This window comes from Entelurus aequoreus, linkage group LG01 (assembly GCF_033978785.1).
Source record: "Entelurus aequoreus isolate RoL-2023_Sb linkage group LG01, RoL_Eaeq_v1.1, whole genome shotgun sequence".
Lineage (NCBI taxonomy): Eukaryota > Metazoa > Chordata > Actinopteri > Syngnathiformes > Syngnathidae > Entelurus > Entelurus aequoreus.
The window spans coordinates 43100218-43123961 of NC_084731.1; the positions used below are offsets into that span (position 1 = coordinate 43100218).

At 38.4% G+C, this 23744-nt stretch overlaps 3 protein-coding genes across 8 annotated transcripts in view; 2 read left to right on the forward strand and 1 right to left on the reverse strand.

The window, feature by feature from the left end:
- Positions 1-3708, forward strand: part of LOC133652431 (uncharacterized) — a 20381-nt gene extending 16673 nt beyond the window's left edge. The window contains exons 8-10 of the mRNA XM_062051191.1: positions 1282-1383; positions 1443-1519; positions 1603-3708. Coding sequence (XP_061907175.1) covers positions 1282-1383; positions 1443-1519; positions 1603-1687 — 264 coding nt within the window. The 3' untranslated portion in view covers positions 1688-3708. The remainder of the gene's footprint in view (positions 1-1281; positions 1384-1442; positions 1520-1602) is intronic.
- Positions 2130-18929, reverse strand: LOC133652439 (pseudouridylate synthase TRUB2, mitochondrial-like). Its single transcript, XM_062051202.1, has 9 exons — positions 18726-18929; positions 18239-18569; positions 17806-17934; positions 15090-15164; positions 14954-15015; positions 14803-14884; positions 11104-11176; positions 10885-11021; positions 2130-7839 (listed from the first exon to the last, which is right to left on the reverse strand). Exons 2-9 carry the CDS (start codon positions 18354-18356, stop codon positions 7565-7567), a joined length of 951 nt encoding a protein of 316 aa, XP_061907186.1. The 5' UTR covers positions 18357-18569; positions 18726-18929; the 3' UTR covers positions 2130-7564.
- The window catches only part of LOC133652446 (haloacid dehalogenase-like hydrolase domain-containing protein 3), a 24199-nt gene continuing 18412 nt past the window's right edge, over positions 17958-23744 (forward strand). The window contains exons 1-3 of one of the 6 annotated variants that reach the window (XM_062051251.1): positions 17958-17973; positions 21782-22116; positions 22197-22607. In XM_062051251.1, the coding sequence (XP_061907235.1) occupies positions 21787-22116; positions 22197-22598 (732 nt within the window). In that variant the 5' untranslated portion in view covers positions 17958-17973; positions 21782-21786 and the 3' untranslated portion in view covers positions 22599-22607. Of the gene's footprint in view, positions 17974-18931; positions 19208-19896; positions 21637-21781; positions 22117-22196; positions 22608-23744 lie in introns of those variants that run through there. The other 5 variants (XM_062051228.1, XM_062051243.1, XM_062051220.1 and 2 more) reach the window with 5 other exon arrangements.

Sequence of the window (23744 nt, forward strand, 5' to 3'; positions counted from 1 at the left end):
TTACCATTGTTGGTATATTCATTCTTCCTACATTGTTGATACAAATTATTGCTACATTGTAATAATTATTGTTACCTGTGGTAATGCCACCATGATACAACATTTGTATAATCTTTAAACAAAGTAACAGTGAAACTCAATATATTAATCACTGAATTGAGAACTGTGGGTGGAATTAAATAAAGTTATCTTCTTCCCACTCCCTTTCAGGCAAAACTGGACAAACATGCTTCATGCTTACATACTGTACATTACCTTTTGTATTATATTAATTTATATCATTACGTGTTGTCTACCATATACTTTTTTGTTGTTGATGTCATTGCCTGAAATAAGAGGAAAAAATGAAATGAATGAACACTAATACAAAACCTCACAATGTCTGATTGAATGCTAAAAACGTTAAGACAGACTGCCTTAAAAAACGAATGGAATTTTAAATTTTTTTACTGAATGAGACACCCAGAATGTATATGAAAATAAAGAATGTGGGATTTACAATATTAACCATGACCGATAAAACTCTGAATATTTAACAACATATGAACGTCACACCCCCTCTCCATCGACATATTTTACAATCAAGCGAAATGCAAAAAAATGCAACAAACAGCGAAATATGAATGCGAAAGGTAAAAAAAAAAAAAAACACCTACTATCTGATGTATCACTAAGCTTTAGAACTCCGTAGTAAAAATATTCTTCCGCGTCGGTACCTGACCCGCATTTCAGGGTGGCCGCTCTGGAAACACTCTGTGGAAACGCTCCCCACCCACACTGCTTGGTGCCTCGTTTGAGCTGATGTGACTTAGACTACCATAGTAACTAATTAGATTATCATAGTAACTAATTAGATTACCATAGTAACTAGTATATCATGCAAAAGCGCAGATTCCCACCATTGAAATACTGTGTATAGTTCAAGACTTACAGTCATTTGAAAACATCACTGCACATCATAGTGGAAGCTACATTTTCCAACTTAAAAATCGAAAAAAAAATATTTGGGAATGTCCGGCGGGCCAGATTGAAAAGATTAACAGGCCTTAATTTGCGCAGGTCTGCTTTAGAGGCTTCTGAAAGCCTCCAAAGCAGAGAAGTGTACAGTAAGTAACGGGCATACTGTGCTGTGTGTCTGAAGCAAGTTGGCCTGTAAAGTATGAAAAACGCCGAGTTGAAGAAGTCCACATGAAATAAAATGATACCAAATGAAATAAAATGAGCAGAAAACATGCCTCCCAATCCAAGTAAAGATCCTTCTTGTGTTCCGTTTGTCTGTAGGAAGGGGCTGTGGAAAAGAACATTCCCATTTTACTTCTCGGAAATAAAAGCGACAACGTGCGACGCTGCGTTAAAACCGAAGATGGGCAGAATGTTGCAAAGGTAATGGCTCTGGGAAAAGCAGAAAATACTTTGTTTAGTGGTAACTTTGGCTTTGCTAGGAGTTCAATGCAGATTTCATGGAGTGCAGCGCGGTCACTGGTGACAACGTGATTCAGTCTCTGGAGGCAGTTGCCAGGTAATACACCGCCTCTGTGTGTGTGCGTGTGTGTGAGACATACAGTATGTCTTTAATATTCAAGTGTGACTTCTTGTCGTCAGGTTGTTGAGTCAGACGGTTGGTGGACAAGAGGAAAGCGTGGTGTTACACAAAGAGCCCGCAAAGAAAACATCAGGATGTTGCTGAACGCGTGAAGTGGTGCAATGTGGTACATCTCGTGGTTGGTTTGCTTTGTAAAGGTGCATTTCAGCCATTTAACTGGCTGCAGCTTTAGGTACGCTTGCGCTGCTTTGCGCTTATCAGAATCGCATGCTCCTTGGTGACGACAATAATATCCCACCCGACATCTTTTTGGCTCCTTTCTACTGTAGGCTAAAATGTTAATGTGCAGTTGCTCCACCTGGTGAATAAGATTACTTTCTCCCGCCCATTTTGTTTTCTATACATTTATTCTGCAACAGAAATTCTCATCCTGTGGGAAAACACTTGTGAAAGTAGACCTCATATTACCATACATACTGTATAACATCTGCAGATGTACACATGTATTTATTTTTTTTATTTAGATTTTATTTAACCAGGTAAAATCCCATTGTGATCAAAAATCTCTTTTCCAAGGGAGACCTGGCAAAGAGGGCATCAGCAAGTTTACATTAAAAACAGTAAACAACACATAAAACATCAAATTTACAACATTACAACTTGCTCACATAATACATGTGCATACAGACAAGGTAGACTGCAATCCTTTGGTTTGAAGTTGAAGATTTGATTGTAGGTTATTCCAAGCCTTCGGTGCTGAAAACCTAAATGCTTTCTTGCCCAGTTCAGTTCTTACTTTGGGGACGACAAATTGCAGAACATCCATTGAACCAAGATTGTGACTTCCGTGTTTCTTTGTTAAAATACAAGACAGATAAGATGGGGTGATACCCAGAATAGTTTTGTGGATGAACACATACCAATGATTGAGGCGTCGAGCACATAAAGACGTCCAAGTAACCATTGAGTATAACACACAATGGTGAGTAAGGGGAGCGCAGTTGGTGATGAATCTCAGTGCACCGTGGTACACACTATCCAGCTTGTGGAGACAACCAGCAGTAGCATTCATGTACAAAACATCTCCATAGCCAATAACAGGTAAAAAGGTTGTTTCCACCAATTTCTGTTTCACAGTAAAAGAAAAGCAAGACTTGTTTCTATAATAAAATCCCAGTAAAAGTTTCTGTTTTTTGTTTTTTTTACAATATATTGAATGTGCTCCTTAAAACTCAAGTGGTCATCAATTAAAAATCCTAAATATTTAAAAGAAGATACTAACACAATTTGTTGCCCATTTCTTGTTAAAATGTTCTCCCACAGTGCTGATCTTACAGTTTTTGATGTGGTAAAGAACATACACTTTGTTTTCTCTGCATTTAAAACCAGTTGAAGATAGCAAAGTTGTTCTTGTACTCTGTCAAATGCATGTTGTAGATATTTAAAGGCCTCAGCAGGAGTGGGTGCTGTGCAGTATATGACCAAGTATATGACCAAGTATATGACCATCAGCGTAGAAATGGAAGGTTGAGTTCGGAATATTCTGTCCAAGATTATTTATGTAAATAGTGAATAATAATGGGCCCAACACAGAACCTTGAGGGACACCCTTTTTCACTTGCAGTACTGTTCGAGGAGGAACCTTCTATCTGAACAGCCTGAGTTCTACTTGTGAGGTAATTTGAAAACCATCCAACTGCTTGCTGAGAAAAACCAATAGCTGAAAGACGTTTAATTAAAATGACATGATCAACAGTATCAAATGCCTTTGAAAAGTCAATAAAGAGGGGCAGACAGCACTGCTTCTTGTCAAGAGCTTCAGTTACATCATTTATAAACTTCATAGCAGCAGTAACAGTACTGTGATTTTTGCGAAAACCTGACTGAAATGGTGACAGAATAAAGTTGCTGTCCAAAAAATCTTTTATCTGTTCACTGATAAGGGATTCAAGCACTTTTGCCAGAACAGAGAGTTTAGAGATCGGTCTGTAATTATTTAGATTACTAGGGTCACCTCCTTTTAATAGGGGGATTACAAGGGCAGATTTCCAATCCAAGGGGATTTCATTTTGAAATTAGAGTAAGGTTAAAAATGTGAGTCAGTAAGAAATTCTATCAAAATTCTTTCTCAAATTAAAAAACATTTGAATATTTCCAATGTAACTATGTATTCACCAATGTCTCACAATCATGCATTTATTCCATCGATAACAGACAGAATTTTTTAAACTGGTACTTAAATGGAATTAAATGCATAAAAGACATGTATGTCGAGGACAGTTTTGCGTCATTTGAGCAATTGCGAATCAAATTCAATTTGTCCCAATTCAGTTGGTTTTGCTATTTGCAGGCAAAAAAATGTATTAAAGAAAACATTTCAAAGTCTCAGCTGGTAAATGAAAAACACCCTCTCTTAGAATTACTAAATTTATCACCCACAAATAAAAAGCTTATCGCTAAATCTGCCAGCTGCTTCATTATGCCCATGACATTAGCAGACGGTGTTATAAGAGCATGAGAACAGGAACTAAGAATAACAATACCCAAACAGCAATGGGAACGGACACTCTCTCAAATTCACAATTGCTCAATTAACAGCAGATTTAGGCTCATACAGTTCAAAGTGATTCATCGTTTTTACTACTCCAAAGTCTTATTTCACAAATTTTATCCTGATACATCTCCACTTTGTGATAAATGTAAATCTGCTGAAGGATCATTGTCTCATTGGTTTTGGGAATGTCCAATTATTCAATCATTTTGGTCCAGCATTTTCTTTTTTTACTCGGGGGGTATATCAGAGAAAACGTGTCCCTGACAGGGATATAATCTTGTTTGGGTGGTCTTCAGAAACACAAAAACTTCCAAAATATATTACAGCCGTGTTGCTGCTTGGGACGGTCTTGGCCAAAAGACTCATTCTCAAAGACTGGAAAAGCCCATCTGCACCCAACTTCAGGAACTGGCTAAATGAACTTGTGAATGTAATGACTCTTGAAAAAATAAGATTTATAAACTCTGCAAGTATGAATAAATGGGAACTAACCTGGAAACCTTTACTGACATATATTGAATCATAATTTAGACATTTAAGGAAAAAAAAAGAAGAAAAAAAACTGCCATCTTTTTTGTAGTTGTATTCCTTTTTTATTATCTTTATTATTTTCTGTATTGATCCTACACTATTATTGTCTTTTTTGTTTTTTTGTTACTTCTGATATGGCTTTGCCACGGTTTACTTGCTTATTTATTTTGATTTTTTTTGTGACTTTTTATTTTGTATTGTTTTGCATCTGATCAACTTCTGTGACTTTCCTTTTCTTTTTTAAGTGTGAACGGTGCAGAGGTCCTCGAGAGGTGATCTTGGGATCACTTCCTGAGGATCCTTGATGCCGAGGAATGTTCATCCATCTTGCTATGGTCTGGATAGCCTGCTGATCCTGAGCCGGAGCGGGATGGATGGATATATATATACAATATCTGGGTATCTTTTCTAATAATGTTTATACTGTAAACCTTAAGTTGTTCAAGTTTAAGTGCACCTCTCTCCTCAAGTGTGCATGTGAGTGTGTATGAGTGGATGTGTGATTGTATGAAGGCTTTGAGTGAGCAAAGTATGAATGTTAAATGTGATTTTAACTGTAAAATTCAATAAAAATATTTTTTTTTAAATGAAAAAAAATGTGAGTCAGTGGTCCAGTTATAATTTCAGCTGCCAACTTTAGGAAGAGCGGCTCCAACTTATCTGAGCCAGCTGGCTTTCTAGGTTTAAGTTGTTTTAGAGCCCTCGTACGTAAAGTTAAAAACCTGGGTATTGTCAACGGTTCTTTGCATTGTTGTGGCCATAACGTATTTGTACAATATTCTACTGTGTGTGCATATGAAGTCGTCTTTCGTTTATCGCTATTAATTCCAGACCTACAATACAGGCCAAAAGTTTGGACACACCTCATTTCAACACTTTTTCTTTATTTTCATGACTATTTACATTGTAGATTGTCACTGAAGGCATCACAACTATGACACCTGTGAAGTGAAAACCCTTTCAGGTGACTACCTCTTGAAGCTCATCGAGAGAATGCCAAGAGTGTGCAAAACAGTAATCAGAGCAAAGGGTGGCTATTTTAAAGAAACTGGAATATAAAACATGTTTTCAGTTATTCCACCTTTTTTTGTTAAGTACATAACTCCACATGTGTTCATTCATAGTTTTGATGCGTTTAGTGACAATAGTCATGAAAATAAAGAAAACCCATTGAATGAGAAGGTGTGTCCAAACTTTTGGCCTTTACTGTATATGTGAATTTCTGCGATGTAAAAAAATCGTATTTATTTAATATTTTCATAGAGCATAAAACGTCTATTAGTCCTCTCGACATGAAGTAACACACATATAGTCACATTTACACTTGTTTTACCCAATAGTGGATATAAAATACATACTGTAATATGTATGACATTGTACAGTAATACTCATAAAATATTTTTAAAGTGAATTATTGTGAAGTGAATAATATTTATATAGCGCTTTTCTCTAGAAACTCAAAGCGCTTTACATAGTGAAACCCATTATCTACAGTTAAACCAGTGCGGGTGGCACTGGGAGCAAGTGGGTAAAGTGTTTTGCCCAAAAACACAACAACAGGGACTAGGATGGCGAAAGCGGGGATCGAATCTGTAACCCTTTAGTTGCTGGCACGGCCGCGCTACTAACCGAGCCACAACCACAAACCTGTTAAAATACAGTAAATTGTTCAATGATGATAGGTATTGTAATATATTGCACAGCATAAAAATTGTTTTAGTTAATTTAGCCATTGTTATGCTGAATGCTCAATTTAGACCAAAAACAGGTAACATTTGGCTATTTTGATGTGGCAGCTTTCTCAAAAGTTGCAATCTTTTGTGGCATTTTTTTTTTAATAACATTGAATCAACTTGTGATTTTAGGAATGTACTATTACTGTTTTTAAGTGTTCCTTACAATCTTGTGTTTTTGAGGTTATGGTTACAACAAAAATTGTAAACAAATACGGTATTGATGTTTTCCTCATTTTATTACAGCACAGACCTAAAAGTAAACATCCAGTGGTAGTAAAAACATACTCAGAACTCATTGTCAAATTACCATACTGTTTTCATTATTTATAATTACAGATAGAAACACCACCAAAGGCTTCCTTTGTGTCGTGTCTGCAACTTACACTTGTTCTGTCAATTTTATTTTTTGTTCAGCTTTAGGTGTTTGTCCATCTTAAAAATGTGTTTATGGTCCAACACTTACTCCGCACGTTGAGACCAATCTATAGCACTGAATGTTCATGGTAAATGAGAGCCAATGAGATATCACACTTCAACATCTCTAACAAATGTAAATGCTGTCTCTTGGCTTACCCTGGATCGACAATTTCTTCAACACAAGAAACAAACATAAGTTTTGACTAGACAGTTGACGTGCGCGTTTGAGCGCCGCTAAGACATTTGATTGGCAAAAATTGCGCTGATTTGGAAAAATGTGGAGGAAAGTTGCTAGGTTGCACATACTACGCAGAATTGGTGGAGTTTGCATGAATTCCTAGAGACTAAAATGTGCTCAATATAAATATTTTTGACTAATATAGACAGTAGTGTCATGCGAAACATATGATTTTTTAGATAAATATATTTTGAAATAGAGTGATAAAACAAAGCACCTAGTGGCGGCTATATTACAGATGCAGGTCACTGAATAATTCATGGCAATAAAACCCTGGTGTAAATTGTACCTTCTTTGTGTTGCAAACTAAATGTGTAACTGCTTAATAAACTACAAACTGTCTCTTGTTCTTCTATTTGATGTGTGTCCTTGTGGTCGTACTTCCAAAACAGACAAAGCCAACGGTGTCCTCCCTTAGAGCAACTAGTCCTGCGATGGCATCATCAGGCCTCCAACAGAACAACAATATCGAAAAGTACTCCTTAAGTTCCAATCCCGGGATTGTCACATCCGCTTTTCAGCATACCTTCGTCTTTAGAGAAGCTTCATTTAGAATGCAGTTCTTCTCTGGTGGTAGCGTCTTGTTGCTCCTGGGCTTTGTACTCTTGTTTCCTTTGTCTGTGACCAGCGTGGTACTGTCGGATGGCGCTTAAGACATCAGCGGGCTTCCAGCGGTCGCGGGTAAGAGCGTCCTGCAGGGTGAAAGTGCCATCTCTCGTACGGCGAACTCCCTTGCAGAAGGCCGTGCTGCGCAACTCCAGTCCGATCTCGTGCACCACTTTGCGGAGGTATTTCTGCGTTTCGTTTAGGCATTGCACCTCTAAGAAAATAAAAAAATTTGGTGAGTAAAAACCTTGTCCAAAAGTAGGGGTATCTTGGTACAACTTTTTCACTTTGGATAACCTAGCAGCACCAACTATAGTACATCATTTTTATAATTTTGTAGTTTGGAATGTTAGAAAAGTTTTGATCAAGTGAAATGAGTCCAAGAACAATTGTAGTTATGAAAAACACATGACACATTAATGCTTTTGAAGTAGTTTTTTTTTTTGGCAACACCAATAATTTGAGCTCATGACACATTTGTTATTGAATACATTCTGACACCATTCTTTCTGCCTTGGAGACTTTGTATGTGTAAGTAATATGTAACTATTATTTGATAACTTGTTTATACAAGCTGGATTCTTTGTGTGTGTGTGTGTGTGTGTGTTTGTTTGTGTGTGTGTGTGTGTGTGTGTGTGTGTGTGTGTGTGTGTGTGTGTGTGTGTGTGTGTGTGTGTGTGTGTGTGTGTGTGTGTGTGTGTGTGTGTGTGTGTGTGTGTGTGTGTGTGTGTGTGTGTGTGTGTGTGTGTGTGTGTGTGTGTGTGTGTGTGTGTGTCTCCAAGCTAGATCTGCTTTTTCTGACAGTCTGTAATTAAAATACATAAATAACTGATATTTGGACATGGGTCTATTGATTCAGTATCGTCCACCTTCCTATTGTGATGCATTGACCAAAGTGCTGTTTTAAACTGCATGTTTACCTTTTGAAAATCACTTAACGAAAATATTTGAAAAGATCAAGACTTGATTTGTTGCCGATAGGGTTGTCCCCATACCAATATTTTGGTACCGGTACCAAATGTATTGTGTTACTTTTCAAAGAAAGGCGAACACAAAACAAATATTATTGGCTTTAATTTAACAGAAAATCATACATTAAATATATGTTTCTTATTGCAATCAAATAAAAAAATGGTCATAAAATAAGAGAGAACATTACCCTAAACACATACTCTTTTAGTAATAAGTAAGCAAACAAAGGCTCCTAATATGGCTGCTGACGTATGCATATTGTGTCATTTTCCATTCTATTGTTTTGTCAAAATTATGAGGGACAAGCAGCAACAAATGAATTATTAATCTGCTTGTTTAATTACTTTTAATATCTGCTTACTTTTTGTTTTAACATGTTCTACCTACACTTCTGTTAAAATGTAATAAGCGCTCATTCTTTTGTTGTTTGGATACTTTACATTAGTTTTAGGTGATAATACACATTTTGGTATCAATCCAATACCAAGTAGTTAAAGGACCATGCATAATTAAAGTACTCCTGTGCCCAGGGACATGCTTTTTTAGAAACAAATAAAAAAAAGGACAAAGGATTTTGTGATAATAAAAACTATCGATGTAATCATTGTAGTATCGACTAGATACGGCTCTTGTACTTGGTATCGTTACAGTTGATGTAAGTATAGAGATCCACCCATTTGTTTACATTCAGGAGCACTTTTTGTTAGCGGTGAGCTATTGTAGCCTCCTACAGTGTGTAGCTAGTCCTCATCCTGCAGGGATGATACTTGTAAGAAATGTATTTGTCGCCATGGAGACGAGGATTAGTGATTCAGAAGTAGCTTATACACTGCCGACTGCGGATGGAAGTTAGCCGCTACGGGTTGCCAACTTCTTGAAAAACAAAAACAAAAGGGACTTCTTGTTGGTCGGTACAGTGTTCCAAAAAAGTGTGCTGCTTCATAAAAACATTCAACCATTTGAGTAATCAGATAGATATCAACATAACTAATGGACGGATTTGGATAAGATTTTTTGAAAACTTCCGAAATAGGTCCTGGAACAAGTGCTTTAGTAGTTTTCATCAATATTCAAATATGAGCTTGTTAAAATATTTGTTTTGTCACCATACAGTATAAACCAGTGATTCGGGTACCACAAGTGGTACACCAAAGAAACACTTATTTAAATATTGTAATGTAAAAGTTTTATTTTCCTGCATTCAAACACAGTGTTACTGTTGAAACTGTGTGTAATATTACAATATACTTAATAAATAAAACCTTTGCCTTGTTTTTAATTAATACTTAGGCCTACTATGCTACTGAATTTAAATGTTGGTCATTGTGGTGGTACTTGTAGAGCCAAGGGTTTTCTGAGTTTGAGAACCCCTGTTATAGACAAACAACCAGGTTTATAGCGTCTTTGTTTTAGTTTGTTTCCTGGTATGTAAAATATTGTCAAAAATATCCACGACATAGCAAACTTTTTTTTACCTTAAATGCTATGGGTATTTTGTCCGAGGAAACCTTTAGCGTTGCTGAGTAGCACATTTTTACGGGCAGCACATTTTCTTAAAACACCAGCTAAACTTATCGCTTTCACCCCTATCAGTGTGGTGATTGGTTTGGTTTTTATGGAAAACCATACTTTTTGACTCAAACTTAAATGCATGATTTGGAGTAATTGCAATAGGCTACATGGAAAACACATTTCTCAACAACTTAAGTTTAATGCACAACTTCAAAATATCAAAATTAAGTAAAATAAAATAATATTCTGCTTGACTTCTAGTTGGTTGTTGGTATTGCCTGATGGACAAAAAATTGGTCATAGTTTTCACTGGTTTTGTCGTTTGATATTTTTTTATGACCACTACTAGCAGCAGCATGAGGTTTAATGTCAAACAATCCACCTCTTGTAGAGCGGCGCTTTAATGTTTATAGCTTCACATTTATTTTAAGCCAAAATGCGTCCATTCTATCTCTTATGTCTTCACACCATGTCTGCTTGTAAGTACTCTGTATGTGTGCGTTGCCGAACATGAACCTCTGCTCCAGCATGTCGTGACGACGGCGCGCCATACTGTCCATAAAACAAAAAAATATAGCACTGGTATTTTTCAGAGGCAGCAAAGTACCGCTGTACTTTATTAGTACCGGTATACTGTACAACCCTAGTTGCAGATATCAGAAAAATATAAATATGGGATCCTAACACCGCTATTGAAGTAGATGATAATAATTTTCCTGAGGGAACTCTCCTGAAGGAATCAATAAAGTACTATCTATCTATGAAGATTTTTTACCCAGAGTGAAGTTTGGAGGCTGGAAGCGAATGCACCTCAGGCCCGTCAAAATGGGCGGTGACTTCCCCTCTGGGCCAAGTAAACCTTGCACAGCCATCTCGTAGGCTTCCTGGGAACGCATGTCTACATTGGCGTACCTATGAGAGGAGGAATATGACCTAGTGAGGACTGAATGACGTTTCAACATGAGTAAATGGGGGGAAAATATAATTTTCATACGTTAACAAAGCCTTCTGATTTGCTCCCTGCAGCATTGCCAAAACTCTGTCCAGCTTATCTTGCGTAATATGATCTGTTGAGCAAAGAGTAAACAAGGTAGTACAGTAAATTATGAAGAGTCATTCAACATCTATTCAGTCAGATCACCTGAGAAAGTTTTATTTTTAAATATAAATATATATATATTTTTTGCTAAATATTAAATAAAGGCGATCAAATGTCCGCTTACAATGGAGCCAATGGGAGCCGCTCTATTCTGCCTATAAAGCATCCAAACACCTCGATTGAGGTTTGATATACATGATGTAAGTATATATGTAATGTAGTCATGGGCACATTTATAATAACATTTAATATTTACCTATTTTGATAATTTTAAGCATACGTGGCGCATTAATTTCAAAAACGCATTACGTTTCTTTTTTTTTTTCATCACTGATTTCTGCTCACTGCAGACTTTATGAGAGCCAACAAACAGTCAAGAAATGTAAATCAAGTATTGTTAGCGGTTTTTAAATGTTTTTTTATTGTTTTTTATGGGCAAAATAGAGGACTTTCCATTAGCTCCGCTGTAAACAGACTTTTATTTACGTTTATTTTCAAGTTAGAACGCATTAAAAAAAAAAATCCGTCATGTCTTTCATAATGATTGTGAACGATAGGCAAAATTGCCAAAAAAGTGCAGTTCCTCTTTAAGTATGGAATTCAAATACATCAATGTCACCCATATACTTTATTAATTTGCTATAAATATATTTGTGGCTACCTGTTCGCCCTCGCTCATAAACATTGGTGAATTTAGCTTCTGATTACAACATTGTACAGTAGATGAATTCCTAACTCCACTTTTTAAAGGTGTCATATGATTTTTTGTATTTTTTACATAACATGTAATGGTAGTCCTTTGGTCAAACGTTTGCATAGGTTTTGTTTACACACCATTTTCAAGCTGCTTTCTGATTGTCTTTTCAGGACTTATGGGAATCCCAAATACACAAAAACAGGTGCCAACAGGTAAAAAAAAAAGTTGATTTTGCATAATAGGACCCCTTTAACACGTCAATAATGAAAAGAAACAGTGTCGCAAACTTGGCAACTTTGTCGCTATATTACGCGAGAACTTAAGACTCCTTTAGATAGTGTTATTTGAGACTACATACAGCAACTTTGAAAAAAAATACAATTTCATTTGTAAGGGTCCGTTATCAACATGTACACAGATGCCTAGAGGGAGCCAACTTTCCAATGTATTTTACACAGTATATCCCTGCCTCTTACGGCTTTTCATATGCACATGCACGTGCATTTTCTTTAGCTGTTGTTAGCTAATGATATAAATTTAGATAGCTAGTGTTAGCTGTTATTGAATGTATCATCTATCATAACAACATGACTGCAAATTGTTTGTTGCTTTCTTGGACTACATTTTTTTATGTGTGCACGTGTTGACGAGACCAAGTGAGTGACCGCCGTAAAAATCAATCAGTTTATTCGGGCCGTGAAAAAAATGTCATTACTTAGACTTTGTTGATGTGAAAAATGTAGACAATTGTCAAACAAATGTGTTTTGTTAAAACACTAATGGTAACATAAGCTCCCCAGTGGTGTTCATGTTATGTTTTTTGCTTTGAAAAATGTTGCTATGAGAAAGTTGCAAACGGCATCTTTAACATTTTGTTGAACTTTTCATGTTTTTTGGTCTCTTCTACAGTGTCTATTAAGGGTGTGGGAAAAAATCGATTCGAATTCGAATCGCGATTCTCACGTTGTGCAATTCAGAATCTATTTTCATTTTTTAAAAATCTATTTTTTTCTTCTTTTTTTAGTTACCGTATTTTCCGCACCATAAGGCGCCCCGTGTTATTAGCCGCACGTTTAATGAACGGCATATTTCAAAACTTTGTTTACCTATTAGCCGCCCCGTGCTATTAGCCGCACCTACGCTACGCTAAAGGGAATGTCAACAAAACAGTCAGATAGGTCAGTCAAACTTTAATAATATATTACAAACCAGCGTTCTAACAACTCTGTTCACTCCCAAAATGTAATGTGCAAATGTGCAATCACAAAAATAGTAACACTCAAAATAGTGCAGAGCAATAGCAACATCAATAACTCTACGTTGCTCATACGTTAGTGTCACGCAACACACAAAATAAACATTTAAAGCTCACTTTCTGAAGTTATTACTCATCTACAAATCCCTCGAATTCTTCTTCTTCGGTGTGCTTCACTTGTTTTTTGACACCATCGATGATGTGGACGCGCATGCAGTCGTAGATCAACAGGAACGGCGCTGCGTGAAAAAAGTCACCCGGTGTCTTCGCGTAAACGTCTATCAACCACTCGCTCATCTTTTCTTCATCCATCCATCCCTTCGAGTTAGCTTTTATGATGACGCCGGCTGGAAAGTTCTCTTTTGGCAAGGTCTTCCTTTTGAATATCACCATGGGTGGAAGTTTCTGGCCGTTAGCATGGCAAGCTAGACGACTTCTCATTCCCTGTGGTGCGAATATTCACCGTACGTGCTCCCGTTGTATCCACAGTGCGGTTCACATGAATATCAAAAGTCAGTGGAACCTTGTACGCGTGTCTCTTAGTAGGAGACATTTTGTTGTCTTTACAGAAAAACAAATGAAATTAAATATCCGCGAGCTTCTTCTTCTACGGGGGCGGGTGCTCACCTTGGCGGTTGCTTACAGTAGAAGAAGAAGCGCTTCCTCCTCTATGGGGGCGGTTGCTTACCGTAGAAGAAGAAGCGCTTCCTCTTTTACGGGGAAAAAAGATGGCGACTGTTTACCGTAGTTGCGAGACCTAAACCTTATGAAAATAAATATGAATATTAATCCATATATAAGGCGCACCGGGTTATTAGCCGCACTGTCTGCTTTTGACAAAAATTGTGGTTTTTAGGTGCGGCTTATGGTGCGGAAAATACGGTAATCAATCCAACAAAACAATACACAGCAATACCACAACAATGCAATCCAATTCCAAAACCAAACCCGACCCAGCAACACTCAGAACTGCAATAAACAGAGCAATTGAGAGGAGACACAAACACGACACAGAACAAACCAAAAGTAGTGAAACAAAAATGAATATTATCAACAACAGTATCAGTATTAGTTACAATTTCAACATAGCAGTGATTAAAAATCCCTCATTGACATTATCATTAGACATTTATATTTATAAAAAAAAAAAAAGAACAATAGTGTCACAGTGGCTTACACTTGCATCACATCTCATTATCTTGACAACACACTGTGTTCAATATTTTCACAAAGATAAAATAAGTCATATTTGTGGTTAATTTAATAGTTAAAACTAATTTACATTATTGCAATCAGTTGATAAAACATTGTCCTTTACAATTATAAAAGCTTTTTACAAAAATCTACTAATCTGCTTGCATGTCAGCAGACTGGGGTAGATCCTGCTGAAATCCTATGTATTGAATGAATAGAGAATTGTTTTGAATCGGGAAAAAATCGTTTTTGAATCGAGAATCGTGTTGGATTAAAAAAAAATCAAATCGAATCGAATCGTGACCCCAAGAATCGATATTGAATCGAATCGTGGGACACCCAAAGATTCACAGCCCTAGTGTCTATCAAATGACACGCACATGCATCATGGCAAATGAGACGAGATGGCAGTCTTGTGGGAAACACTGCAGTTTTGAATAATTCATACCATAGGTGGATCTTTCCACAATACGTCCTGTGTGGGAGAAGTCATCAGTAGCGGAGCCAAACTCGCCCTCCAATGTGTAATCCTGGAAACGGCAAAGTAGAAATAAATTAATGTGTTTTGTTCCAATTGCTTATCAGCACAGGAAACTCACTCTTGTTACTTGCAGGCTGTGGAGGCCATTCAGCACTTTGTTTCCGTTCCCAACACCGAGAACTAAAAGGAAAATTACACAAGTGATGTTAATATCAATGCTTGGATTACAATGAAAAAGACAATGAATATCATACCAATAACACCAGAAGATAATGTATCCAAGCGATGTCCTACACCGACTGGAATATGCTTGAATTCACTCCCAGTCACTGCAACAAAACATTTTATTAGTTTCATTTAAAGGATTGTACACAGTAGTACAGAACAATTCATCAAACCATAACGTGATCATGTGTGCATGTAATAAACTTAATCGTACATGTATATGTAATTGGACCGTTCGGAACAAAACCTCACCAGAGGCGTACAAACTCCCCACACGGTACACATTAAAAGTGAGGGTGCAAAAGAGTTTGTCATGAGTCATGACATGCATTTACTCTGTAAACAAATATAGTGAAATGCTGCTTTTGGCTCGCAGGAGTGCCAAGGAAAGGTCAGCGCTTGAAAACACTCTTTCGTTTATAAAGTCTCCTGTTTGGGAACACTTGGCTTTTTCTCGTAGTGTGCTGCCATTGTTCAGTAGAGATGTAGAACAGAACAACAAGCTAGAACTATTAATGTTACACTTCAACTAGTAAGGAAATTTAAAAAAAATATAAGAAAACACTATTGCATGGAATCATACGTACTTTTGTTATTTTGTATTGAGGAATGTTAGTAAAGGTTTGATCAAATGAAATAAGTCAAAGAGAACAATCAATCAAAGTTTATTTATACAGCCCTTAATCACAAGTGTCTCAAAGGGCTGCATAAGCCACAACGACATCCTCAGCTCAGATCTAATGGTAGGTGTGAAAAAGACCAACCTATTTATTATTAACTATCTGGAATGGACTTATGCTGTCCTTAAATTGAAGTAGAGTGGTAATTGGATTTTGGCAACACCTACTATCCACAATAATTTATTAAGAAGCTCCCGACGCAGTAAGTTAAATGTTGCGGACACGTCTGTTACTGGATACTTACTAATAGGTTTCTGCTTTGGAGACTGAGTGTGTGTAAGTAACATGCAACCATAAATATTTGGTAATTTTTTTATATTGACATATGTGCCGTTTTAGACTGCAATATTCCTAACCTGATACGAAGTTAGCACAAATCATACATACTTGTATTATTTTGTAGTGTGGAATGTTTGAAAAGACTTGATCAAGTGAAAAGTGATTGGTATTAAAAACACAGGACAGACCCCGAAAGGGACAAGCGGTAGAAAATGGATGGACGCAGTAAGTTGACTGATGTGGACACAATTGTTATTGCATACTTTCTAATACACTTCTGCCTTGGAGACTTCGTATGTGTAAGTAATATGCAAATATAATTATTTAATACTTCTTTATACTGACAAATGTGCTGTTTTAGGCCATGTCTACACTAAGTCGTTTAACCCCTTAAACGAATAATTATTTAGCCTAAGCCCCGTTTCAGCCACACTAAACCAGCGTTTAAGGTCCCCCTCCTCGGACACATTTTTACACGGTTAAGTCAGCCGTGTATTTCTTGAATCTCCGGCACTTAGCTTTGTATGGACTCATTGATCGTTTACAAAGTGAGTTCGGAGAGGAAGTGACGCCAGAAAGACCCCGCCCACACAGGAAGTGACGCCAGAAAACCCGCGCTCCACACAGGAAAAGACATCAGAAAGAACACGCCACAGGCAGCTTCCTAACAAAGACGGAGGTGGATCTGCAAGTTTGTTTAATTAAGTACACTTATTACGTATGTCTAGCTGTTGTGTAGCTGCTAGCTCATGATAGCCTATAGCAGGGGTCCCCAAACTTTATGATTCGGGGGCCGCATTGGGTTAAAATAATGTGGCCGGGGGCCGGGCTATATATATATATATATATATATATATATATATATATATATATATATATATATATATACATTGTCTTTATATTCCAGCGAGTTAATCCGTTTTTTCATTTAATATCAATTAACATTGATGTTCATCAACATTTAACATTGTCACGTTATCGATGGGAGAATTTATTTTTAGACAATAATGATTTGCCTGAGCGGCTAGGAGACACCGAGGGTAACAAGCGGTATAAAATGGATTAGAAAGGAAAGATAAAATAAATAAAAAAATAATAATAATAATAAATAAATAATTAAAACACTTTTTTTTTTTTAACTTGGGACTTCCCTTGGGCCGGATTTTGGATGCTGGGGGGGCGGATCCGGCCCGCGGGCCGTAGTTTGGGGACCCCTGGCCTATAGCCTACCATGTTTACCGTTTGTAAATGACCACTAAAATACAAAAAAAGATCACATTTCTGTGCTTACTGGAGGACATTTAAGTATTGGGATGGCTCATATCTGAGATTTAACATGCAAGCCGGTATATCAAGGTGTTTGCTAATATCGGACCGATATCAATATAGAATCGGGACACCCCTAATTTTCCAGCATTTTTGGGGGGCCCCAGGCATAACGTAAAGCTACAATCAGATCAATTATAAATGGGATCTTAGTTATTACACTCGTTTGTTTTGTCTCAAAGCAAGGATGTCCAGTTTTTATTTGGATTAGTTTAAGCACCTTTAATTTAGAAAAAGTCAAAATTACCCCAGCATCCTTCAATTTTTTTGTATGCGATATCTCTAGTTTTACACAAACACTAATCAGTTGTATATTTTGCCTTTTTCCCCTGACTGTACCCCCAAATTAACTGCACTGGGACCTAAAAAGAAATATGCACCGAAATCATGACTAGGGTTATTGTTTCGACCCTACTGCAGCGAGGAGATTGTGTAAGCCTTAACAGAAAGCGGTGCATACCCAGAGGGTGTTTGGACAAGACTGGGACAGAGGATGCTGACAGTCTCTTGGGCGTCAAAGCGTTGCTGCCTGGTTGGGCCAAAAAGCGGATCTGCTCAGGGAGAGGCAGCGATGGCAAAGCATCCAAACCTGCAAAGGGATACAACAGGTCAAGTGGAATAGTGGATGGTAATGGTTTAGTTGAATACAACTTACTTTAACTTAACTTCAACTGGCTGATTTTACTACATTGACTTCCTTGCTAAACCCCTTGCAAACTTTTACTCCACATATTTCATATGTTGTGGCATATATTGCTGGCATATACTTATTTTTTGTATTTAGTAGAATGGCCAGGTTCCACACCTGAATCGTAATAAATGATGCTGTTTACATGTACATGCATCATGTGTACATTTAGAAAATGTATGAGGAGTAGCAGAGCAAGTCTGACCTTTGAGGAGCTTGGTCTCGATGGTGTCCCTCACGACTTTCCATGGCATACCAGAAGGTTTGTAGACACAAAACAAACCATCTAACCTTCGAAACATGCGAGCAGCAGGAGATGCCATCAGGACATTTACATTAAGGAGTCATTTTTACTTGAAAAGTACCAAAACAAAGGCGAACGTGTTCGTTTGATAAATACAACTACTGCACAAGCTAGCACGTGATGAATGCACGCCTCAGCGCATGCGCGGAAGTCTTGAGCTGACAGCAGCTGATTGACTGCAGCGCCTCCTGCTGGACCGGGTGATGCACGGCGTTGGTTCCAAGCGCAAACACTGTATTCATTAAAAACATAAATATTCTATTAAATATATAAATGTTACGTCATTATATTTTACATATATCACAAAAACAAATCGGGTTGGAGTGTTTTTGACTATTCAATACAATCTCGCAAGATCTTGTGCCACCTTACACATTGACGTACTTACAGCTGTGTTCCAATTCAGGGTCTGCATCCTTCGGAGGGCCCGGACTACGCAGCCTCAGAAGGCCGGATGCGTCACCCGTTGTTTAATGGGACAGTCTAGCCTGCGGAGGATGTTTACATTTAAAAGTTTATTCGCTGCCGCAGCTTGTATTTGCCGCCATCGTCAAAAAGATCCGGGTTGAACAAAGGCGCGCAAAGCATGTTGGGATATGGGAGGCCACGAACGATAATCGCTGTGCATCCTCCGAATGCAGTGAAAAGGAGGGCGCATTCGTCGGAGCCTTCGAATTTGAATGAATTGGGACAGCCTTCGCGCAGTGTTGTGACGTAAGCGGCCTTCAAATTCGCCCTTCGAAGGATGCAGACCCAGGAATTGGGACACAGCTACAGTGTCTTGCCTCGTTACGCTGTCGATGTGACGTTCTTCTGCTAAAAAGACCAAATAATACATATTTTTGCTGAACGTTCACAACTCTATCGTAGGTAAGTAGGGTTCCATGTCCACGTATGGAATTTAATATTTATACTTTATCTGCGCCCAGGGTTTCGTGACCTTGGCAGCTGCTAAGCGAACATGAATGGGTGAGGGCGGACCTACGTCACTTCCGCCTACCAATCCCCTAGCAACCGGGAATTCGTTGAAAACAAACCAGCTCACAGCGAACGCAGCATTGACAGAAAAAGCATTTAACGAGCGTTGTGGCTTGGAAGTCGGCGTTAAATCCTTCATTTACGCATTTTTACTTATTCGCATATCGTGTGAAAAAACGAAAATGTATTATTTGCGTCAGACTCGTCTCAGTGAACTTTAAAGCTTCTCAGGCTTAGCTTGCTAGTTAGCTTAGCCTGCGCGCTACTAAGAAAGAGACGCGGAAGTTATGAACAACAAGATCAAGTGTTAGTGTATAAAATATTGAGAGATTGGAGGGCTACATGTACTGTTTAAGTACAAGTGTTCTTCGCCAGGTGTTCTTTGGCCGCCCTGGCTTACGTTTTCCCGGTGGTGTCCATAACGCTGCCTTTGGTATCCTCTCGTTGTCCGGTTTTCGAAAATAGCTAGCTAGGCTATAGACTATATAGTATATACCGCATGTTATTTTTGTACAACAACAACTTCAGCTGTCGAACGTTATAAGGTACAAATTCAACAAGTACAACGTTAGCACGGACGGTATAGCCAAGTTGTGGTTAAGAAGGTGGATTTTTGTTCCTTATATTTACCAGAAACGAAGTGATCCGAACATACGACCCGGGACTTTGGGGGACTCCAGTGAGAACCGTCCTCGTTTTCCCAGTGTAAAGCTGCGAGCCATTTGTCTCGTCTCTGTGGGCTTTTATCACGCTTTGGCAGAACAAAATACAACCTTTGTTTTCCCTGTTTCCAGTTGTGGTTAGCACAACCAAAAAACAACACAGTTTTTCGGCATTTTGGAGGCAGAATGACGGGTTTTACCAGCGTAGGTCGACAGGTTAAAGAGTAATGGCAACGGTTTGTTTTCAACGCCAGTCTCGTTGCTATGGCTCGAAGAACCCATGTAGCTCAGTTGCCCGGATGTCGGCCCTCACCCATACATCGAATGGTAGCTCTAACTCGACCTGTGTTATTATGAATCTGTTGCTACAAGATACATTGTTTGACATGTAACATTGTTTAACACGCAATATTGTTTAGCACCGAAAACAATCATTATTGTAGCGTAGTTGCTGTGTCGGACTGGCTACGTCAAAAACTGCAAGTCGTAGCTATGACGACGTAATTGACAAGTTTCATTACTGGATTCCGATTTGTCGAACCGTACAATCAGAAACGTGATTGGCAATTAAATTAAATTAATGTTCAGTTGTGTATTAAAACGTAAAAAAACATCGTTTTCGGAGAGACAACAGCTAGACTTCTACATTGCGGCCAAATATGTATTTATATTCACCGACCGACAAAAAAGTTGCACGCAGCAGACGTGACGAATCTGCGATCGGTGGGGAAAACAACTTCTGAAGTCAAAAAGTCAGCCTGTCAACTGATGTAAACATTAACCATGTGGTTATGTGCAATATAGCAACAATTGTAGTGTTTTAAATAGTCGGTGACGTTTCTGCGTGTTTTGCTGATCAAATGCTGGTCTGATCTCCCATTTTTTGTTCTTGTAAATTAGATGTGTCGTGCAGTTTAAACAGCAGAGTGCAGCGGATACCATTTATGTGAGTGCAGATAAATATTAAGCATTTAGATCGGGGGCCACATGGAGAAAAACCTACTCCCAAGTGGGCCGGACTGGTATTTTCAATCTATCAAGATAAAAAAATGATATCAAATTACAGTATGTTATTTATGTAGTTTGATAATTTTCCTCGACTGATGTACTAACATCATGTGGCTTATTTTGTACGTATGTAGCATCATCTACAAAGATACAAAGAATTGCTATTGCGACATCCAGTGGACATGTTTCTTTAATTAAAACATTTCAAGTACATTTTTATACTTAGCAAACTCATCCCGCAGGCCAGATAAAACCTGTTCGCGGGCCTGATCCGGCTCTCGGGCCGTACGTTTAACACCCCTGATTTAGATAAATAAACACTTAAGGTCAAAATAACATCTGTGTGTTGTAATTCATTGTTACAGACGGAAGATGCGTCAATAGTATTATTCATCAACCCACTTGAGGATGCTGGTCAGTTAATAAAAGTTCTGCATGTTCCCACACTCAAGTTTAATTGAATTTCCACGGAATAACAAGCATGTTCTCAGTGCAGGGAACTAGAATAGTTGTCCACTTAGACCAGTTACGTGATTCAGTCTTCATGCCATCATTCTCGGTCTATTACTCATTGTATAGAAAGTTGCCCATAAACAATACAGACCCTCATTCTACATTTTCATATCAGACTTTTCAAGACGTCAAGGCAGCGTATGTAATTATTATCCTAAATAGCTTCACCCTAAGTGTTTGGGTTGTTTGAGAGTTTTCCTGCCCTTTCATTTCTCCACAGTGCAGGATTCTCAGTGACACTGGATTTCCATCTATTAAGTTGTCTTGTGTAATACCTCTGCAGGTGTCATGCACGCTCCTCTGCGGTGGGTGCTGTGGGATGTAAAAGACACTCTGCTGAAGGTGCGTTCCTCCGTAGGAGAACAATACTGTGATGAGGCTAAACGAATAGGCCTCAGCCTCAACCCTGCGGAGGTCGCCGCTGCTTTCCGTCAGGCGTATCGACATCACTCCAGCACATTCCCAAACTACGGCATCACTCAGGGACTGGATGGACAGTCTTGGTGGAAAGCAGTAGTGAAAGCCACCTTCTCCCTGTGCAAGGTGCGGGACCCGGCCATACTGAATACGATGGCCCACAATCTCTACCAGAACTTCAGCAAAGCAGAGAACTGGGAGGTAAATGAAGTATGATGTGATTCTTCCATCCATATGCTAGTTACAGGGCCCAAAAGACAATTTGTGTTGTCTTATTTGAGGTATTTCCAGACTCAAAGGCGGCTTTGGAGAACTGCTCCTCGCTGGGACTGCAGCTGGGAGTGGTTTCTAACTTTGACAACCGCCTTGAAGCCATCCTACACAGTTGTGGACTGCTGTCTCACTTCAGCTTCCTGGTGACGTCAGAAGGAGCAGGTGTGGAGAAGCCAGAGGCGGCCATTTTTAACCAGGCTCTGCGGAAGTGCGGCGTGCCGGCTGCCAGCGTAGCGCACGTCGGGGACCACTACGTGAACGATTACCTCACGTCACGCTCTGTCGGTATCCATGGCTTCCTTTTGGACCGAAAAAGCCCCTTTGAGCGACGTGATGTCCCTAAAGAGCATCGGCTGTCATCACTGGATGAGCTGCCTGTGCGACTTAAACAGCACATGGACGCACACTAGCAACATTTCGTAAGTATACGTGTCACGCAGTCCTTTCACACCTGTAGAAAACACAGTGGTGGAATTTCTGTCCCACTCATTGGTCCTGTTGCATCTCTAGTCCGCTACTGAGCCTTTTGCAAATTAAGAAGTACAGTATGTGACAAAAGTGAGCACACTCACATTTAGCAGGCCTATTTATTACAGTATACTTTCCAAACGGGGCAGTAAAATATAGAAACAAATATACTTTAGAGTAATCAGTGTACAGCTGGTATAACAGTATAGAGTGACGAAAACTGTCTTGCCTACAGTCAAGCATGGTCTTGGGCTATACAAGTTTATGCCGGCACTGGAGAGCTGTGGTTTGTTGAAGAAAAAATTAATTCATCTACTGTATAAATTTTCCAAGAAGTCTTTTTATGCCATTTTTACTACGTGTCATATGAATTATATATACCGTATTCCAGACCTGTTAATTTATATTTTAACATTTGTGGAAGCACATTTTTATTTATCCCTGCTGTAGTCATTTCAAAGTTGTATTCAATTGTCCACGGAAAATACAACTTTATTCTTGTCATATCACAACGTTATTCTCCAAGCATTGCAACATTTTTCTCAAGATTATTATTTTTTCTTTTCACCAGCCCTAGTACTTTTTACTTTCACACAATAAGAGATATTTGATAAACAAAAATAACTAAGGGTCATTTGAGGTTTATTTATCCTCATGGGGAACTAGCATCCTCTGCTATGGACAATTGTGTTTTGCACAACTGGGCTGTTTTTTACCACAAAATGTGTATTTCTGACAAAATAAATAGACCAAACACTACTGTAGAAGACGTGTTTTTACAGGAGGATATTACAATTCATCACTACAGTAAGTGGGAAAATTTTCAATGAAAAACAAAGACAACTAGAAAAGCACTCTGAGAGCGCAGACCTCCGCCAGGCCCTACCTCCCAATAGTGAAGAATCCTTTTAAAAAATACTGAATTTAGACAGTGATCTGTCACCTGCACAATATAACCACACAATTTTACTTCCATAACATATCTTGAAAGTTTTCACCAAAATCCACCAAACAGGCTGCAAGAGGGTTCACTCTTTGCATCAATCTCAGCACCTTAATATCCTTCAGTAGCGCATTGAAATAAACAG

Excerpts from the sequence above, each read along its gene's own strand:
- LOC133652439 (XM_062051202.1), bottom strand. The coding sequence starts at position 18,356 with ATGGCATCTCCTGCTGCTCGCATGTTTCGAAGGTTAGATGGTTTGTTT. Across the intron at positions 14,885-14,953 it reads ACAGCCTGCAAGTAACAAGA|GATTACACATTGGAGGGCGA; the intron begins GTGAGTTTCCTG and ends TGCCGTTTCCAG. Across the intron at positions 7,840-10,884 it reads GCCTCCAAACTTCACTCTGG|AGGTGCAATGCCTAAACGAA; the intron begins GTAAAAAATCTT and ends TTATTTTCTTAG.